Consider the following 15,906-nt stretch of genomic DNA (forward strand, 5'->3'; position numbering starts at 1 on the left):
TGACTCAACATTTTAATTTAATCAAAATTACACTAAGCTTACACTGAAGCTAAATATTTTCCTGGAAAAACATTACATTCCTAAATTTTATAATGATAACAGCAATAATATTATAAAACTTGCATTAAAAAAGGGAAGTCCATGATGATGACATCTGCATGAAATTTTGTAGCCCTGAAACGTTGTTTTTAGAATTACAAATACATGAAACTTGTGCTGCTTAAGCTGAAGATCAATTTTCTTCACAGAAACCTACACTTATGTACTATTTCCTTTCTGCTTTTTCCATGCTTAATTTGGCCCTTGGTAATTAACTTAAACATAATTGTATTTCTCACTTTTTGATGTTAAATTCATGCAATTTTGAGTCACAGTTCTCATTTCAAGTGTAATGGACGTTTGATGTGGTGCCACAGTAACTTAGCAACTATCAAGTAGCATTCAGGACTTTGTTCAAAGTTAGTTATGTTTCATTAACTGTCTACAGCTAGCAGAACTACCAGGGAAAACCTTTGAATGAAAATGGGAGAGAAGGGCACACAACCCATTTTTCGCATTAGGAAAGACAGACAAAATTTGCTACTGATTTCCAACTGATTTCCTTTACTGTTCACTGAAAACATGCAATGTATTAAAATAAGTCTTAGTGAGTAATTAGGATCACCAGGTCAACTACACAATATTAACATACAGTTGCTACTCGGAAAATCAATGCTCTTTTTTCTTGCCACTCTCAGCAGCCTTGCTTATTTTGCATATGGTTGCATGTTTAATTAGTGATCCTTCTGTAAGTGTCTGCAATTAGCACAATGATGATTAATAAAATAAGTCCTTTAAAGCTCCATTTAGGCAGCAGAACTGCACAATCAGGTATAATTAATTCATCATTAATAAATCATGGCTGATTAACTAATCTGTTGATTACAAGCACATTACTGCACAGTATCCCACCTGAGCTCTGGTGATTTTTCTACTCTTACCACAAAGAAAGACTAAGTAGCAGCAAAGTATAAAAAGAAAAAAAAAAAAAAAAGCACCAAGCCACAAGTATATTGGTTTGGTCAGGAAATTTAGATAGCAGATATATCTAAAATTTACACGCCTTGGTTCTTTATTAGTCCCCCTGGGTAATAAATAAGTAAAATTAATATTTATTAAATGCGGACATGTGAACAGTAATTGCTTCTTTAGTTCATTTATATTCTTAAAGTGCTGGGGTGTTTTTAAAGCACCTCAGATTATGACATTCACTCTTTGCATAAGCCAGAAGGAAAACAAGTTTCCAGTATTGCTCCTCAAATGAATCCAAGTCACTAGCTGGAAAGTGATCATTTTTCTTTACAAGAAAGCAAGGTCAAGGTGACTGCAAAATATGCCATTGCAACATTGCTGTTGAACCGCCGTCATTCCTGTGTCTTGCACATGATGATTCCATGTTTGTAAATCAAATGTCACATCCCTGATCTTCAGGCAAGACTGAATACAGAAGAACATGCATTTCAACTTGGAAATCTGCTTGCCGTCTTGCTCTCAATCTTCGTGGTACATTTAAATCACATTTTCAATATGTAGCTGATTAGCTATAAGAAGTAGAAACTTTTATTTTAAATGAATCCTAGGATTCTCACACTGTTACTTGTCTTCAGCTGCTTGGGCTTAAGTAAAATGCAAATTATGAGTTGTGATAAAATTCAAGATAGCTGGAAAGATGGTAATTTGGCACAACTAAGTTCCTTATGATTTATAAATGACTGGATATAATATCCAGCTGTTTCCACAGTATGACAAGGCCTTTGAATTTAAAATATGTTATCCTGAAAGATCACAAAGAAGAACTAATTCAGTTTAGGATAAAAGTGATTTGGAATGGAAAACAGATTTTAGCTAGAGTAACTAAAACAGTTACTTATTATATCCCTAATAAATCCTGAGAAAAATGAGAACACAAATGGAAAAAGTGACATCTGAAGCAGTATGCTCTATGAAGAACATTACAGAAGAAACTTTTAATTTAGAAGCAAGTATTCAGTCTTTGAAAAGTAAATATTACATTAACCAATAAAATTTTCTTTAAAATTTCAGCTACTTTTAAGTGTATCACTATGTCAATCTCTTAAATCTTTCTGTTAAAACTTTGAACTATTGACTAAGCAGCAGTACTATTAGCCACTGCAACAGCATTTGTCTTTGGAAAATACTGTTCATAGAAGAGAACCATAAAGCGTATTTTTAGACCTTTTATATTTGCTTCATATTTTAATTCAAGTAAATTAACAAGCATGAGGAACATCTCAAGATGTGGCAGAGAGGATTTTTTTCTTGGAAGGATGATAGTCAGATTTTAAGGAGAATAACTGAATACAGAAAAAAGTTTCATTGTTTTATCCATCAGGTAAGTTTACAAATCAATCCAGGAGACAGAAATGACTTTTAAAACATGGAATTCAGAAACAAATGAAACAATCATTTTAGAGCAGAAAAATGAGAGAGCTGTCCTTGGACAGTTTCTGAGATTAGTGCACATATGAAGTCATCAGAAGAAAATGAAGAAAACAATACCAGGGATCTTGAAGATTAGAAGTGAACATTTTCAAGCACCTTTTAAAAGCGGACAGTAAGTAATCAAAGATTTTTGATGACCGTGGTGATTCAGTGTCTAGAACTAAGATATAATCAACACAATAGGAATAATATGAAGGTGTGAGAGATGAAACTGTTAGTATCAGTTTCTTCATAAAGTCAAGTTTCCTTTCAACACAATAGCAAATTGCCCCGCAATTTCAACTCTTCCATCATTACGCAGTGAAATCTTCAAATCTCCTCCACGGCGAGAACATTGAAAAGCTAAATGGAAACAAGAATTCAGAGTTAAAATTCTAGTATATAATATAAATTATTATTATTTTTTTTAAATGCATGAAAATTCAGGCAATGATGCCTCTGTCTCCAGAAAGCAAGCAGCATCAAGTCAGTCACTGTCCCGGAGACAACCTGGATGAATTGTCTTTATGGATGAAGATTAGCTGAGGGTCTATCTCAGACAAGAACTTGACACATACAGAATGTGACAGAAGTACTACATAGTACTAAGCAATGAAGGATGGTTTGCTGTGGTGTAGCCAACTAAGTTTCTTTTGCATGATTAGGTATGTCTTGAATGCACCCATTCATAGGATAGACAGTTTCCATAAGCAAGAAGGAAGAACACTTATCTGTGCAAGAATAGAGAACCACTTTTCTAGTACTGAACTACAATTAGATACAAGGTTCAAAGCATGTTTTGGGTTAAAGGGTAAATAAAAATGAAGTAACTAGTGGGAAAAGTCTATGAAGAAACATAGATGCTGCTTCAGCTGTCACAAACTGAGAACAAATTGTTATGTAGACAGGAACAGATATTGATTTATATAATCCCGAAAATATCACTTAATACAGCCAGATAAAATTTACAGAGAATAGCTTTCCACCTGTGAATAATCACAAAGCTCCATTTTTGCTGAAGCTGTTTAAGCCATATTCAGGTGGGAAGATAACGCTTAGATAGCATGTTGAGTCTGTAGTCTTGTTTCAGTAGTCCAATTTTAGCTGCATAATTACTTGATCAGCAAATGCTCTCGTTAAGAAGTCATCTTGCAAAGGTTAGAGTTTCATATCATTTTGTTTTTGTAAAAGGCTGTAAATGGATGAGACAAGCCACTGATGTTCACAGTCTCTCTACTCAATGAAATTCCAACTACAAAGGTTGCTCAAAGCAAACAACCTTTTCCTCACAATTCCCCAGTTTGTAATTGGGTAGAGACTGCATTCAGTTCCTGGCAGAGTGCAGGATCTCCAACAGACGGCACATACACCGTATGCTTTAAGATGGTTTCTCAGCCACAGCTGACAAGAACGCTCTTACTTATAGCAGGATATCAGATTCCCAAGGCTCCAAAACCAGTAAGAACAGGAGCTCTATAATAATTGCTACTGATACTTTCTGGTCTTCTTTATTTATAGAACTACTGGCTATCATTTTTAACTTATCAGAGCAATACCTATTTATGGACTAATGACTTCAATTAGAATATTCCATACCATGATAAATTTGATAAACTGTTATTGCCAAGTGTGGATACACAGCTAAACCTTCCCCACCTCCTTGTGATAGCAGATTTAAAGAAAAGAGCTAAATTATTTCATATCTTCAGAGGTTGCCTGATTTTTGTTTTTCCTTCTTTAAATGTGGAACTAGTTCTGTCTGTTTCATGGCAAGATTACTGAGGCTATTTTAATACAGGTCCATTTTATTTTACTTTCAAAGAAACCTACAAAATACAAGGAAAAAAAGACAAAGATTTTATGCAAGCCTGTATGTAAATGGTACTTGATCTTTTCTTTCTCTCACACAGAAACAATGATATTTCACACTGTGTCTGAAAGGAAACAGACCTGCATGGAATATTTCATTAACTAGATGATTTTATGTAATAGCATTGTCTTCAAAGAGATTCAAGCATCTCTGATGTACACACTCGCTTTCTGGAACATGCAGTTGTTGCACATCCCTCCCATGTGTGGATTTACCAGGGATTTCTCATACTACACACACTATTCCTAGTATAAATACAAATATGTACATTCTGATCTGTAGAAATAATATATCACAGCCGAATTCAGTGCCTTAAATTCTTTTATGATTCACCTGAGAGAGGGGAAAATTTCACGAGTATGTACAAAGACTCAATTTCAGCATGCTGATCTGCACCACTGTCTTCAGAAGGAGGCCAGTGACTTTGTGCCAATATTAACCTATTGTTTTGAGGGACTTCTTAGAGTATGTGCATCTAAATGACCAATGGTTACAAAATTTGAGGACTAATGGAGTTTCTTTATGATGTCCTGATAATGACATCGAATCAGCAACAAGTGCCATTCTTGAAAATATATTTGTTTTTAGAAATCACCAGTATTTTGGCCAGAATTCTCACCCTTACAAAAGGACTGTTGAAAAAGCATTTGTTCCTAGGCCTTTTCTAGGTATCACTTAAATGAAGTTAAGATCTCTAAGACTTTCTCTAAAAAAAGAAGGTGGACAAATCTACCGACTGATGGAGGAAAACACTTTGGCAGAAATGTTACGCTTCTGTATAAATCTAATGTAGCCCTAGGGAAAGAGAACACCTACTAAAACTAAAAGCAGTGAATTCTATCAGTCTGTATGCTGAGATTAACTGGGAAAGATGAAAGCTGTGATTTTAAGTGTGCAGAACTCTTCACTTCATGAGACTTAAAATCAGCAGAAAAATAAACACATATTTATTCTACCTTATGAGGCAACTTATTCAAAAATTGTGAGGAGACTAAAAAGCTAAAAGACAGGACCTTATGTTGAAAGAAATTCTGGCAAATATTTCTAAAGGATGATACTACAACTGAAGTAAGGTCCTTTGCCTCCCACCCCACTCCCCCAAAAATCTCACAACTAAAATTTCTAAACCTGTTCTGTATTAGAAAGGAATCTCAGAAGTTAGAGGCAACAACAGGAACCACACAATAAAATAATTTAGTTAGTCAAATGTAGAGGTACAGAAAAGACTCCTCTATCTTTACCAAACACAAAAAAACTGCCCTGGATCAGGCCCCTCATCTTTAAAATAATTTGGAAATTCCTGTAATTTGTTTGGATATATCATATTGCTCATGTAGGTTTATAAATATCATAAAGCTACATGAAAGACTGGATACAGTGACAGTTGCTAAATACTGTAAATATTGTATTCATTAGCAATTAAAATCTAACACCTGATATGATAGGTTATTTTTATTTAAAATAGATATATATTTCAGGACTCTTCAAATGAAAAAACGTAAGGACTGATAGTGAATTCTCATTTAACACAGCTTAAACACAAGAATATTTACATACCTCCAGGAAAAATCATTAAAGCATTTTACCTTGTAAAAAGAATTGAAAATTCTCTTTGTATTTGATAGGAGTTGTCAGTGTTTGACAGTTTGGTCTAATAAAAATAGAAGAGAACCTAGACACAGGATATTATGTCTGATACTTCAGTGGAGATGTAGCTGACCTCCTCCTAGAGGTCCCAGAACTCAGAGAGAGCTGACAATACATGTAATGTTCTTCGTTTTTATACCATTTCATATCTAATCTATTTTGGAACTAACAGATCTTTCATTTGGAAGAAAGCCATAATTCTTGCAATAAACGATATCAGGTATTACAAAAGCTGTTGTGAAAGTTTCTAAAGAGTCAAAATATGCTTTTATTTATAAATTTTTGGTGATAAGTTATCTTTTACAAATAATCAAATTACAAATGGAATTTGTACTTGCTTGCTATCAGTAACATTTTGAATATATATTTGTGTCTATCAGTAATCAACCACAAATACATTTGCTACTTTACTAGTGATGTTTTTAGTAACCTGTAAGGTTATTAAAGTGTATTTGCTGCAATATTATTTACTGCTGCTACTGATTACTGCCACTACTGATTTTATTTTTATTTTATATATATAATATACACACACACTTTCTTTTGTGGTAATAATTTGAAAAAGCTCCATATATACTTGCTTTATTATTCATAAGAAGACTTTCCAGTGGCGATTTATTTTCACCTGTACTAAAGTATTTTTCATATACGCATGAAATATGAAAAAATCTACCCTATGGGAAGATGGGACTTGTTTCTTCCCCAGTAAAAATACTAGGGGAGTAGATTATAGTATAAATTGCCTTTGCTGCTTGAGATAGTTTCTCTAAAAGAGGAAACAGCATGGCACATATGAAACAAATGAAAACACAGAAGTAGATAGTACCATATAAAAATACAGACAGAATTTGTGTCTGATTGTTTAGAGAAACACTGCTGACAGGTGTGAAGGAAGACTTTCAGCACCGGACATTAAAGCCTGAAATCATCAAATCTTATGAGAAACAGCCAGTCCATAAAGATGCAATACCAAAGACAGTTGTTCTTCAGAAAATATTTTTTCCTCAACTTTTTGATAACTATCACAGATCTGTATGATGTAAATGCAAACATGACCTTGGAACACACTAATAAACGTTTCCTTCAATCCATGATGGAAAAGGTCTCAGTTACCACGGATTATCATGCCAAGCTATGGAGGGCTAACAGATCCTTTAAAGAGATTATCATTCAAAAAAAGTCCACTCTGAGATTCATTTGGCTAAATATAGGAAGGCTTATATTTAAGGTGGCTGTTTGGAAAAGCATTTACAAGCAAGGGTCCAAACTCTGATTAGACTAAGTTGTTGACAAATGCACAAAAAAGCAGTATTTCTAAAAGTCATCACCACCCACTGAGAGAGACAGAGGACTACTAGGATATCATCTAAAGCTTACCAAGCTTCAGCCATGTTGAAAGGTCATGACAGCTAAAATACAAAAACTGAGATCAAAAACTAATGAGAGTTAGGATCCAGAACTGACACTTCAGATTCTATGCAAACATGATGTGTCACGCTGGTAGGCAGGAAACAACAATTTTTTAAAGATTATCTCACACAAAATTATTATACATTCTACTCATGATGGGAAAATGGATAGGGAGTTATTACTATATTTTGGGGTTATAATTTTATTTATTTTAAAGTTGGTAGCTTTTAAATAAATGGACAACTTTCCAAGAAAACAGTCCCTCTTACCAAGCATTTCTGTCTTCCCCAGCTGCTCTGACCAGTAGCTGCTTAAAACAGCATGGGCAGATCCTGAAAAGAAATTAGAACACAAAGTACAGAATTACATTAGAATCACTATTTTATAGAGCAATCACATTCAAAATGTAAATACCATATAAAAATCAAGTGGCACCTGTGTGCACTTAAGAGTAAAAATGCCTAGGAGTGTGCAGAGCAGACAGAACCTAAAGCTTTGGCATTTCATTTATTTATGATCAAGCAGTATTACTTCCTCATCCTCTGACTTCAATGGAAATTTTGCCTAAGGGCTTCAAAATGAGGCTCGATTGGTAGGAACAACAGACACTACAGATTAAAATACTTGAGCCAAAATACTGACTTTCGGTAAACAAGTGAAGTTTCCTAACAATGGAATCTCAAAATATTAAGCTTAATAATACTATTCATCTAAACATAATGTTATTCAATTAAACACCAACAGCTACCCATAAGGAAAAGAAAAAAAAAAAAATCTTGGATTTTTTTATTTTTTAAGAATAGGTGGACAGAAGTCAATGTGCAAAAAAGAAAGAATTCCCTCTCTTAACAGTTTTCACAAGCAAACCTCTGGGTTTGTTTTTTTTTCAGTCTTGAACACTAAGTATCAGGATGTAACTCACGGTGGTCTTTTAAGATCTCACTACAGCCTCTGGTAGACCAACTTATTGTTTCCTGAGTGGCAGATGGCTTAAAAATGTAGAATGACTTATTGGATTTTTAGCTGGACATGCTGCTTCAGTATACATTAGCAGCTAGGGGCAAAGACACTCTGCTGGAAACCCAGCTGTGAACTAGCTATAATTATCAGGGCTCTGGAACACCAGGACATGTAACAATTAAGAAATTCTCACAGAAGAAAGATAATACAAAGTCATAACACTTACAAGAACAATTCAGCAGTATAATGAAGAGATTTGTTGCTATAAAAGAAAGGGCGATTGCAGATGCAAGACAAGCAACTGTGAGCTACAAGCCTAGAAAATCTCGGAGATTCAGGGAACATGCAGCTTTTCCTACATAAGAATAACAATCTTCTCACAAAACTAAAGAAACAAGCTCTGGGATCAGATACATCCACCACTCTGTCCCCTGGTTTAACAGGAAAGCAGGATTGCAAGTTTAATAACTGAAACATGGCCTGTATTTACTTGCAAACCTTTCTGCTAGAAAAGCAGAATGACTACCGTTATTCCAATAAAGACCTTCTTCTATTTAGCAAAACACTTAATGAGTATTTTTGACTAAGTTCTCATCAGACTAGCAATTAACCTGTGATTAAGGGGTACCTAAGCAAATAATATTACTTCGATCATTCTGCAGCAAATATTATCACATCTATGGAACAGAACATCAAAGGAAGACTTCAAACTAGTGTCTCTGCCTCTAAAAATATACCTAGCTAAGTTCTTATTACTTGCAGCACTGAAAACACCCACAATAAAATATTCTTAAACCAAGAAGCGATTTCAGGTGAAGCACAAAATAAATAAACAACACTGAAAGAAGTGGATATGAACTTCTGCAGTACTTGCTCGATACCAAAGCATTCTCTTGCTTTTCTGTAACTGTAATACCTCAGGGAAAAGATCTGGAAAAAAAAGAGGCAGGAACATCTGACCTGGCTTCCTGACAGCAGGAAGCTGATTTTTTCTGAATGAGTTTGGCATCAGTCAAAGTTTTCCTGCTGTCCATAGAAAGCAGTAATTTATAAGAGAGACTCTAAAGTACTAATTAATGAAGTTTAATAAGAACATTTTAACTGAATTGAAACAAGAGTAATTCATCTATCATGCAAATACATACCTGTAACAGGGTCTTCCAGAACTCCATACCAAGGTGCAAAATATCTGGAGTAAAAATCATGGCCTTTATCTTTTCCACTGGAGTTTCCCTTAAGAGTGAGTATGAGTCCTTTCACCTTTCCAGTCTTTTCAGCTGATAGAAATTGTTGTGCGTTCACTTGCAGTTTTTCTAACACAGACCTTGAATTTAATTATAGAGTATTTTAAAACTTCACTTCACATGAGTTCAAGTATTGAAAAACATCAGAAAGCTACAAAACTGTCTTCTCTACAATCTCTAAACAGCCACAACAAAGTGTTGGAGCAAAGGATTCCTAGCATTGTTCTCCCAATGTCTTTTGACATAAGACTACCCTGAATATACTACACTCCTAGTAAGCAGAGAAAAAAGGCCAAGCAATGTATTTCTTATTTCTGAAAACAGAAATAAAATGCCCAGAAAAAAAAGCTCTAGAAGTGTACATTTTCATTTCTGTTTTTCCATCACTGGACAAAATATTTCATCACTACAGAATGCAAAGTGTAAGCACTCCACCTGCTTCCAGAAAAAGGAAACACCTGATACTATTCAGATCTTCAGAGAATTGTAAAGCACTCTATAACAGTCTCAATTCTCTCAGTCTCTGTGAAGCTGCAGATACCTCCCTAAAAACTCAAGTATTGAAAGAGTAAAAATACTGAGTATTCAGCTGATTATTTTTTTTAATCTCCCCATTACCTCACTCCATAAACAGTAGTTTGGCCAAATTTCAAGTAACAATTGCAATTTGACCTGATTAAAGAATTTAGGCTTGGACAATGTATATGTATATGTATGTATACGTATGTATGTATATATACACACACACACACACACACACAAAACATACTCAACAAGGAAATTCAGGTCTCTGAGATTAACAAATGCTTTGAAATCAATTGAATTGGAATTTCCTCTGTAAAGCTACTTATGATGCTGTAAAGAACGTGTAAGCAGATTACAGTCAATTGGGCATGTGAATCCACGGCATTCTGTCGATGTGTCTTGTCTCACCATGTGGACCTCTATAGCTCTACAATTAATAGTTCTTCAGTTGAGAAGCTAGACTCCCAATTTCTTGCTAGGTTCCTGGACCAATTTGACTCAGAGGGATGGGGAAAAAAATAATGTTATTAAAAGTGCTTCCTACATTTCCCTTTCTTGAAGATAGGTTTCAGATTGATCTTGTTTAGCTTTGCTGGTTCTGTAAGCTCACACGGGAAGATTATAGAATTATTTAACATGAGAGTTTAAATAAGAGTTTTTAATCTCCACCTGTTTCTAAAAAAATGTAAGTGAGCCTAGCCTATATGGAATAGTGGTTAAATGAAAGGAATCAGTTTCTGCATGCTTGATTCAAAAAAGTATCACAGACCTTTCATAAGTATCACTGAGGCGGACCAGGAGTTTCTTTGTGTCAGGAGAATAACGGAGATCTTGAACGATCATGTCACCAACAGCTGCCTGGTAAAAAAGAGTTAAAGGAACAAAGAAAAACAGAGTCATCTGAACATAAAATATCTCCTTAAAATATTCCTCAAACTAATTCTATGCTAGAATAGGGCTCATACAAGGTCTTTGACGCAGTCCATGAGAACACACATGCAAGAAAATTAAATTCACTAAGTGCATGAATGGATATGGGCAGGTGCCAAGAGCTCCATGTTTGTCAACTTGGAAAGAAATCCAGAAGCTAAGAACAGGGCAAGGACACCAGAGTACCCTCACACACGTTCACTGAAATACATGCCAAGTACCGGCAGTGGAAGACAGAAAGGTTAACTGCAGCATTTTGGAGAATTCCATTTCTTGAACTGCAGAACTTAAGAGTTTTCAGGTTTTATTAATCTCTATGAAGTACCTCAAGCAATGTGATGTTGTCACTATTCAGCCATTTTAATATATAAAAATAAGTATAACTAATTTCAATGTATTTCTAAGAGTATTTCTACTTACCTTTATTAAGCCTCCTACTTCCTCAAGTGCCTAAAGAAAAAAAAAAACAAAAAAAAAACTGTAAAAGATAGAACATGTATGCTGTACAGCTATCCAACTACAGATAGGTAGATATATATACACCCATGTAAACATAAACACAGGCTTTCCTTGAAAGCCTTTTATAAACAAAGTTTTGACTCACCTGTGGGTAGGTTGAATAAAGCGGTAAGTCCAGGACAATATGATCTTTCTCTCGTCTCGTTTTTAATTCCCCACTCAGAGTGACAAAAGTAAGAACTGAATTTGTGTTTTCTAGGGAGACATAATATTGCAACATTGTCAAGCATAAGAATTTAAATCTAAATTATTATAGCTTTTAGCCTAATACATTCAAAAACATTCAAAAACATACAGCTAAAAACCTAATACCTACAGTAAACCTGTATTCCAGGACAAAATTCCCAGCTAACTTAGTAAATAAGCTGCCAAGACTAATGAATACAGCAACTGCCAGTAAGTCTTTCCTGTATGTACCTAGAATAAATGGGAATTTCCTTTTATCAGAAATGGAGATATTCCCTATTCATCGAACTCTACAGTACCTCTCTGAAATGGCATTTGCATATTTAGCACTAGTCTTTAACAGGAGTGATGGCAGGACATCAGAATCCTAAGTGCAGACATCAGACTACAACCTTACAATTACAGAGCAGTTGATAAAATACTGAAGGTACCTCCACATTTGTTCTCTAAATGTTCTGAAGATTTAACTGCTTTCATTGTAGAAAATAATAGAGATTTTCTTAATTAGAAACAAATTTTAATGAAAAATTATAGTAACAAATAGCTTGTAAACATACTTTGTATGTGAAACAAAACAGCAGCTGAGGCAAGTGTAGCATGACCACACAGAGGAACTTCATTGGCTGGAGTGAACCATCTGAGTCCAAAACAGGAACCTTAAAAATAAAGTTTGTTATTTAGTGGAAGAGGATTTTTTCCTCTTCAATTTATTTCAAAAACTTTATATACAGTAAGGACATTTAAGTTAACATGCATGCTGTAATCAGTCTCAGTCTCAAACACCCTTTTAGGAATCTATTTTGTACTGATTTTTGGAATAGCCATCGCTTTTGAGCCAGGACTACAACTTGAGTCTACAGAGGAAAGCTACTTTGTTATAAGGACAAAGAATTTGCAGAGTAGAGAAGCTCCTTGCTTACAAGTGTAAAACAAGATTTTTCCCCATGAGTAAAACACAATGCACCAGTAAAGAGTTTTGCTGGTATAATGGAATTTATACCTCAGCTAGAGCAGTTATGAATTATTTTGTTTAAACTACCAGTTAACAGTGGTAAAAGACTAATGTGTTCTAAACATTTATTTCACTTAAAATTTTATTTCAATTGGTTGATAAAAAAAATCAAAAAAATCAAAGATAACTAGATGCTAACTCAGTACCTTAATCTGAAATCTATCTTCAGGATAACACAGCTGCAAAGTGAGTAGAATCAGCAAACTGAGAACTAATCCACAAAGCAATTCTGACTGGGCTCTGTGCTTGATATTTTCTGCCTTTTTCAGCATCTACCCATTTCCTCACCCCACACATATACAAGCGCTACCAAATAAGAAGAGTGAATTCTGTCCACTCAAACTGATCAAATAAGCAGCCTGAAGTGTTTGTTTGTGCAATTCCAGATTCCTTGTTTTTGCTGGAAACCTGTTTTTTTTCCGGTACTGGCTCCACAGACAGTTTCTAAGACTTTGTGCAAACTCAAAGAACAGCTTACAGTTACCCTGGTGATGATTTCCTGAACAGCCAAGCCAGATTCTGCTCACTCTGCAGTCCTGTGCATACAGAATAAGCCCTGTCTCTCTTCTCCTGGCTGTATAATAGAATTATCTCAAGAGATAATTAGTAGAAATAGAAGTATTAATTGAAGGATCTTTGCATAGCACTTTCAGGAGATTTTCTGGATACAACTTGCTTACTTAGTGAAAGATACTAATACAAATGTTCTAATTTATGAGTGTTTGCATATTATAAAATTAATTTGATATGCAAAACGAGTACTTTAAAGAATCCACATGCAAAAAGCTTATTACTATTACTGTAAGATGCAACTCAACTCCAAGATTTTGCTTTTGCTGTCCTACAAACTAGCTTATTCCTTATAAATGAACCCACAGTATCTTCTTATTCTTTTGAAAGCAGTATTGGTGCTCAAACAGAACCACTCACTTTTGGTAAAGTCATCTGCAGGGTGCAGTTTTCTGATGAAGGCAGTTTCAGAAAGATTCATTTCTGTTGCGATTTTTTGGTGCAAACCTTCATCCAAGTCCTAACAATGAAGTGACAAATCCATTTAAAAGCAGGCCACAAAAAACAAAATCAAACACTGTCAAATAAATGCAGTCACCCTATTTTTTATTGTAATAAAGCAGATTCATTTTTAGTTCAATTTTTTGCATTTCCAGTATGTATTCCATAAGTTCACAAATCCTTGAACTACATGAAGAACAAAGTTACAAAAATACTAAACTCAGCCATTTAATCAGTACATCTTTTTTCTTAATTATGATGAAAGTCACACTGAAGTAATTATGAACAATCAAAAACTAACAAAAACCTCCTTCTGTAACTCTGAAAAATCAATGTCAGCAAAGGGTATGTAGTAACGGCTAGGGCAATGGCCAAGGCAGCTTATCAGCACTTACTGCTGTACCCTCAATATTACTCTTTGAACACGCTAAGTCAGTAGAAGTTGAGAGGAGATAAACTGAAAAAACAACAAAAATGCTGGGCTCACTACATTCCGCTCTAACTGCCTGCAGATTTCAACCAGTGAACATTGATACTGGGACACGAGTTGTAGTGACAGTATGAAATTTCACTTAACCCTTGTTCCATTGTTCTTTCCCCACAATTAGGCAGACTGGCCAGGTAGAAGCATCTGGTCTTCAAAGTACAAACAATGATGTACTAAATGGACCTGAACAAGTCCGAGCTCTGGTGGGTTGAACTTTGCCCTGCTAACTTAACTTATTTCCCTTAATAATTTTAATCCTTTAAACCAATGATCCCACATTATAGATATGAAACAATTACCAATGGGCAGAATAGACCTGTCCTTGCAGAATTAATTCTACACAATGAAACAACATCCTAACCTTTTACAGTACCAAGCGTCTCCTTTATTCCAGGAAAATAATTCTTGCTGTTAATTACTCCAAAGATACCAAACCAGAACACTGACCAAAAAATTTTTTATTAATATTAAAATTCTATTGAAATACTGCCATCCTGTGGCACTTCTGAAACACAGCAAGTTTGCTTTGCCATTCTTGCTTTACTGGCAACAGTTTTTGTAAAGCACCTGCTGAGCCTTTGAAGGGAACAGAAACACTGCTGTTACCTGCACCATATGTTTTTGGAGCTTAGAATAAGACTATTAATTAGAATGTCAGCTTTAATATGACAGGGAAGCCTCTAGCCCTGTGTACTGTAAAAAAAAAGGCAAAACTTCAACATGCCAAAGGCAACATGCAAATTGCCCACTTAATACATTGATGTAATAAAGTAAAATTAATATAAAAATGCAATTAGAAGCTTATAACTTTAAGTTAAGTTAGTTCTGAGAGGGAGCAGTTAGATTTCAGAGGGCTACAATGCTTCTGAAGTGAGATACTCCCTATCACAACTTTAGCTGAGCTTGTTAAGTATACTACATGGTACAAGATCTAGACAGGATTGCAAAGATTTAGGCAGGATTCATGTGGTGAATGACTATTTATATTTTTATACTTAAATTTTGAACAAGTGATACCACGCAAAAATACAAGGTGTGTAAATTTCTACTCTTATTTAGTAACTAGGTTGTGGTAGAACTTGTCAACAGCACATCAACTTGAACCATTTGTTCAGAACATCTTTGTGAAGAGAACGACTGCTGTTGAATGCCGCAGAACTACCAGGCTGCGCTGAAGTGCTGCAAGCTGTTTGCTTAGACCTGCCAAAAGCTGAGCCCGGCACGTTCAGTGACCCAGATCCAGTCCTACACATTCCCCTCACACACACTTTTCTTCCACAGGAAAAGCAAAGAAACGAATAATAAAACTTCAATCAAAAAGAAAATTATTGAGTATTGATTCTGTTATTTGGTACTGAGCACTCAAGTTAGAAGTGGTAAAAACCACTGCAGCCCCTCATACACTTTTGTTTTTTAACTTACATTAACTTTTTTTTTTAAAAAAAACTTACATTTTCGAGCAGACAAACTGCCGCAGGGTTTCCACAAAACGGCTGGTTTGTAAAAGCATCAACCGTAAAAATAGGAATCTGCATTGCTGCTTGCGCCTATTTAGCTTTACGCTGATTTCCTCAGGGTGCTTTCTAACCCGTTCTACCCCGTGAAGGGAGCCCAACTCTGAAGT

General features: G+C 35.0%; 1 protein-coding gene across 1 annotated transcript; it reads right to left on the minus strand.

Moving 5' to 3' along the window:
* Window positions 1–2,339: 2,339 nt before the first annotated feature.
* On the minus strand, window positions 2,340–15,873 carry PBLD (phenazine biosynthesis like protein domain containing). Its single transcript, XM_084290614.1, has 9 exons — window positions 15,734–15,873; window positions 13,715–13,814; window positions 12,330–12,428; window positions 11,672–11,781; window positions 11,488–11,517; window positions 10,907–10,995; window positions 9,514–9,692; window positions 7,678–7,740; window positions 2,340–2,844 (listed from the first exon to the last, which is right to left on the minus strand). Exons 1-9 carry the CDS (start codon window positions 15,815–15,817, stop codon window positions 2,732–2,734), a joined length of 867 nt encoding a protein of 288 aa, XP_084146740.1. The 5' UTR covers window positions 15,818–15,873; the 3' UTR covers window positions 2,340–2,731.
* Window positions 15,874–15,906: the final 33 nt, after the last annotated feature.

This window comes from Netta rufina, assembly GCF_964035555.1.
Source record: "Netta rufina genome assembly, chromosome: 7".
NCBI classification, from domain to species: Eukaryota; Metazoa; Chordata; class Aves; order Anseriformes; family Anatidae; genus Netta; species Netta rufina.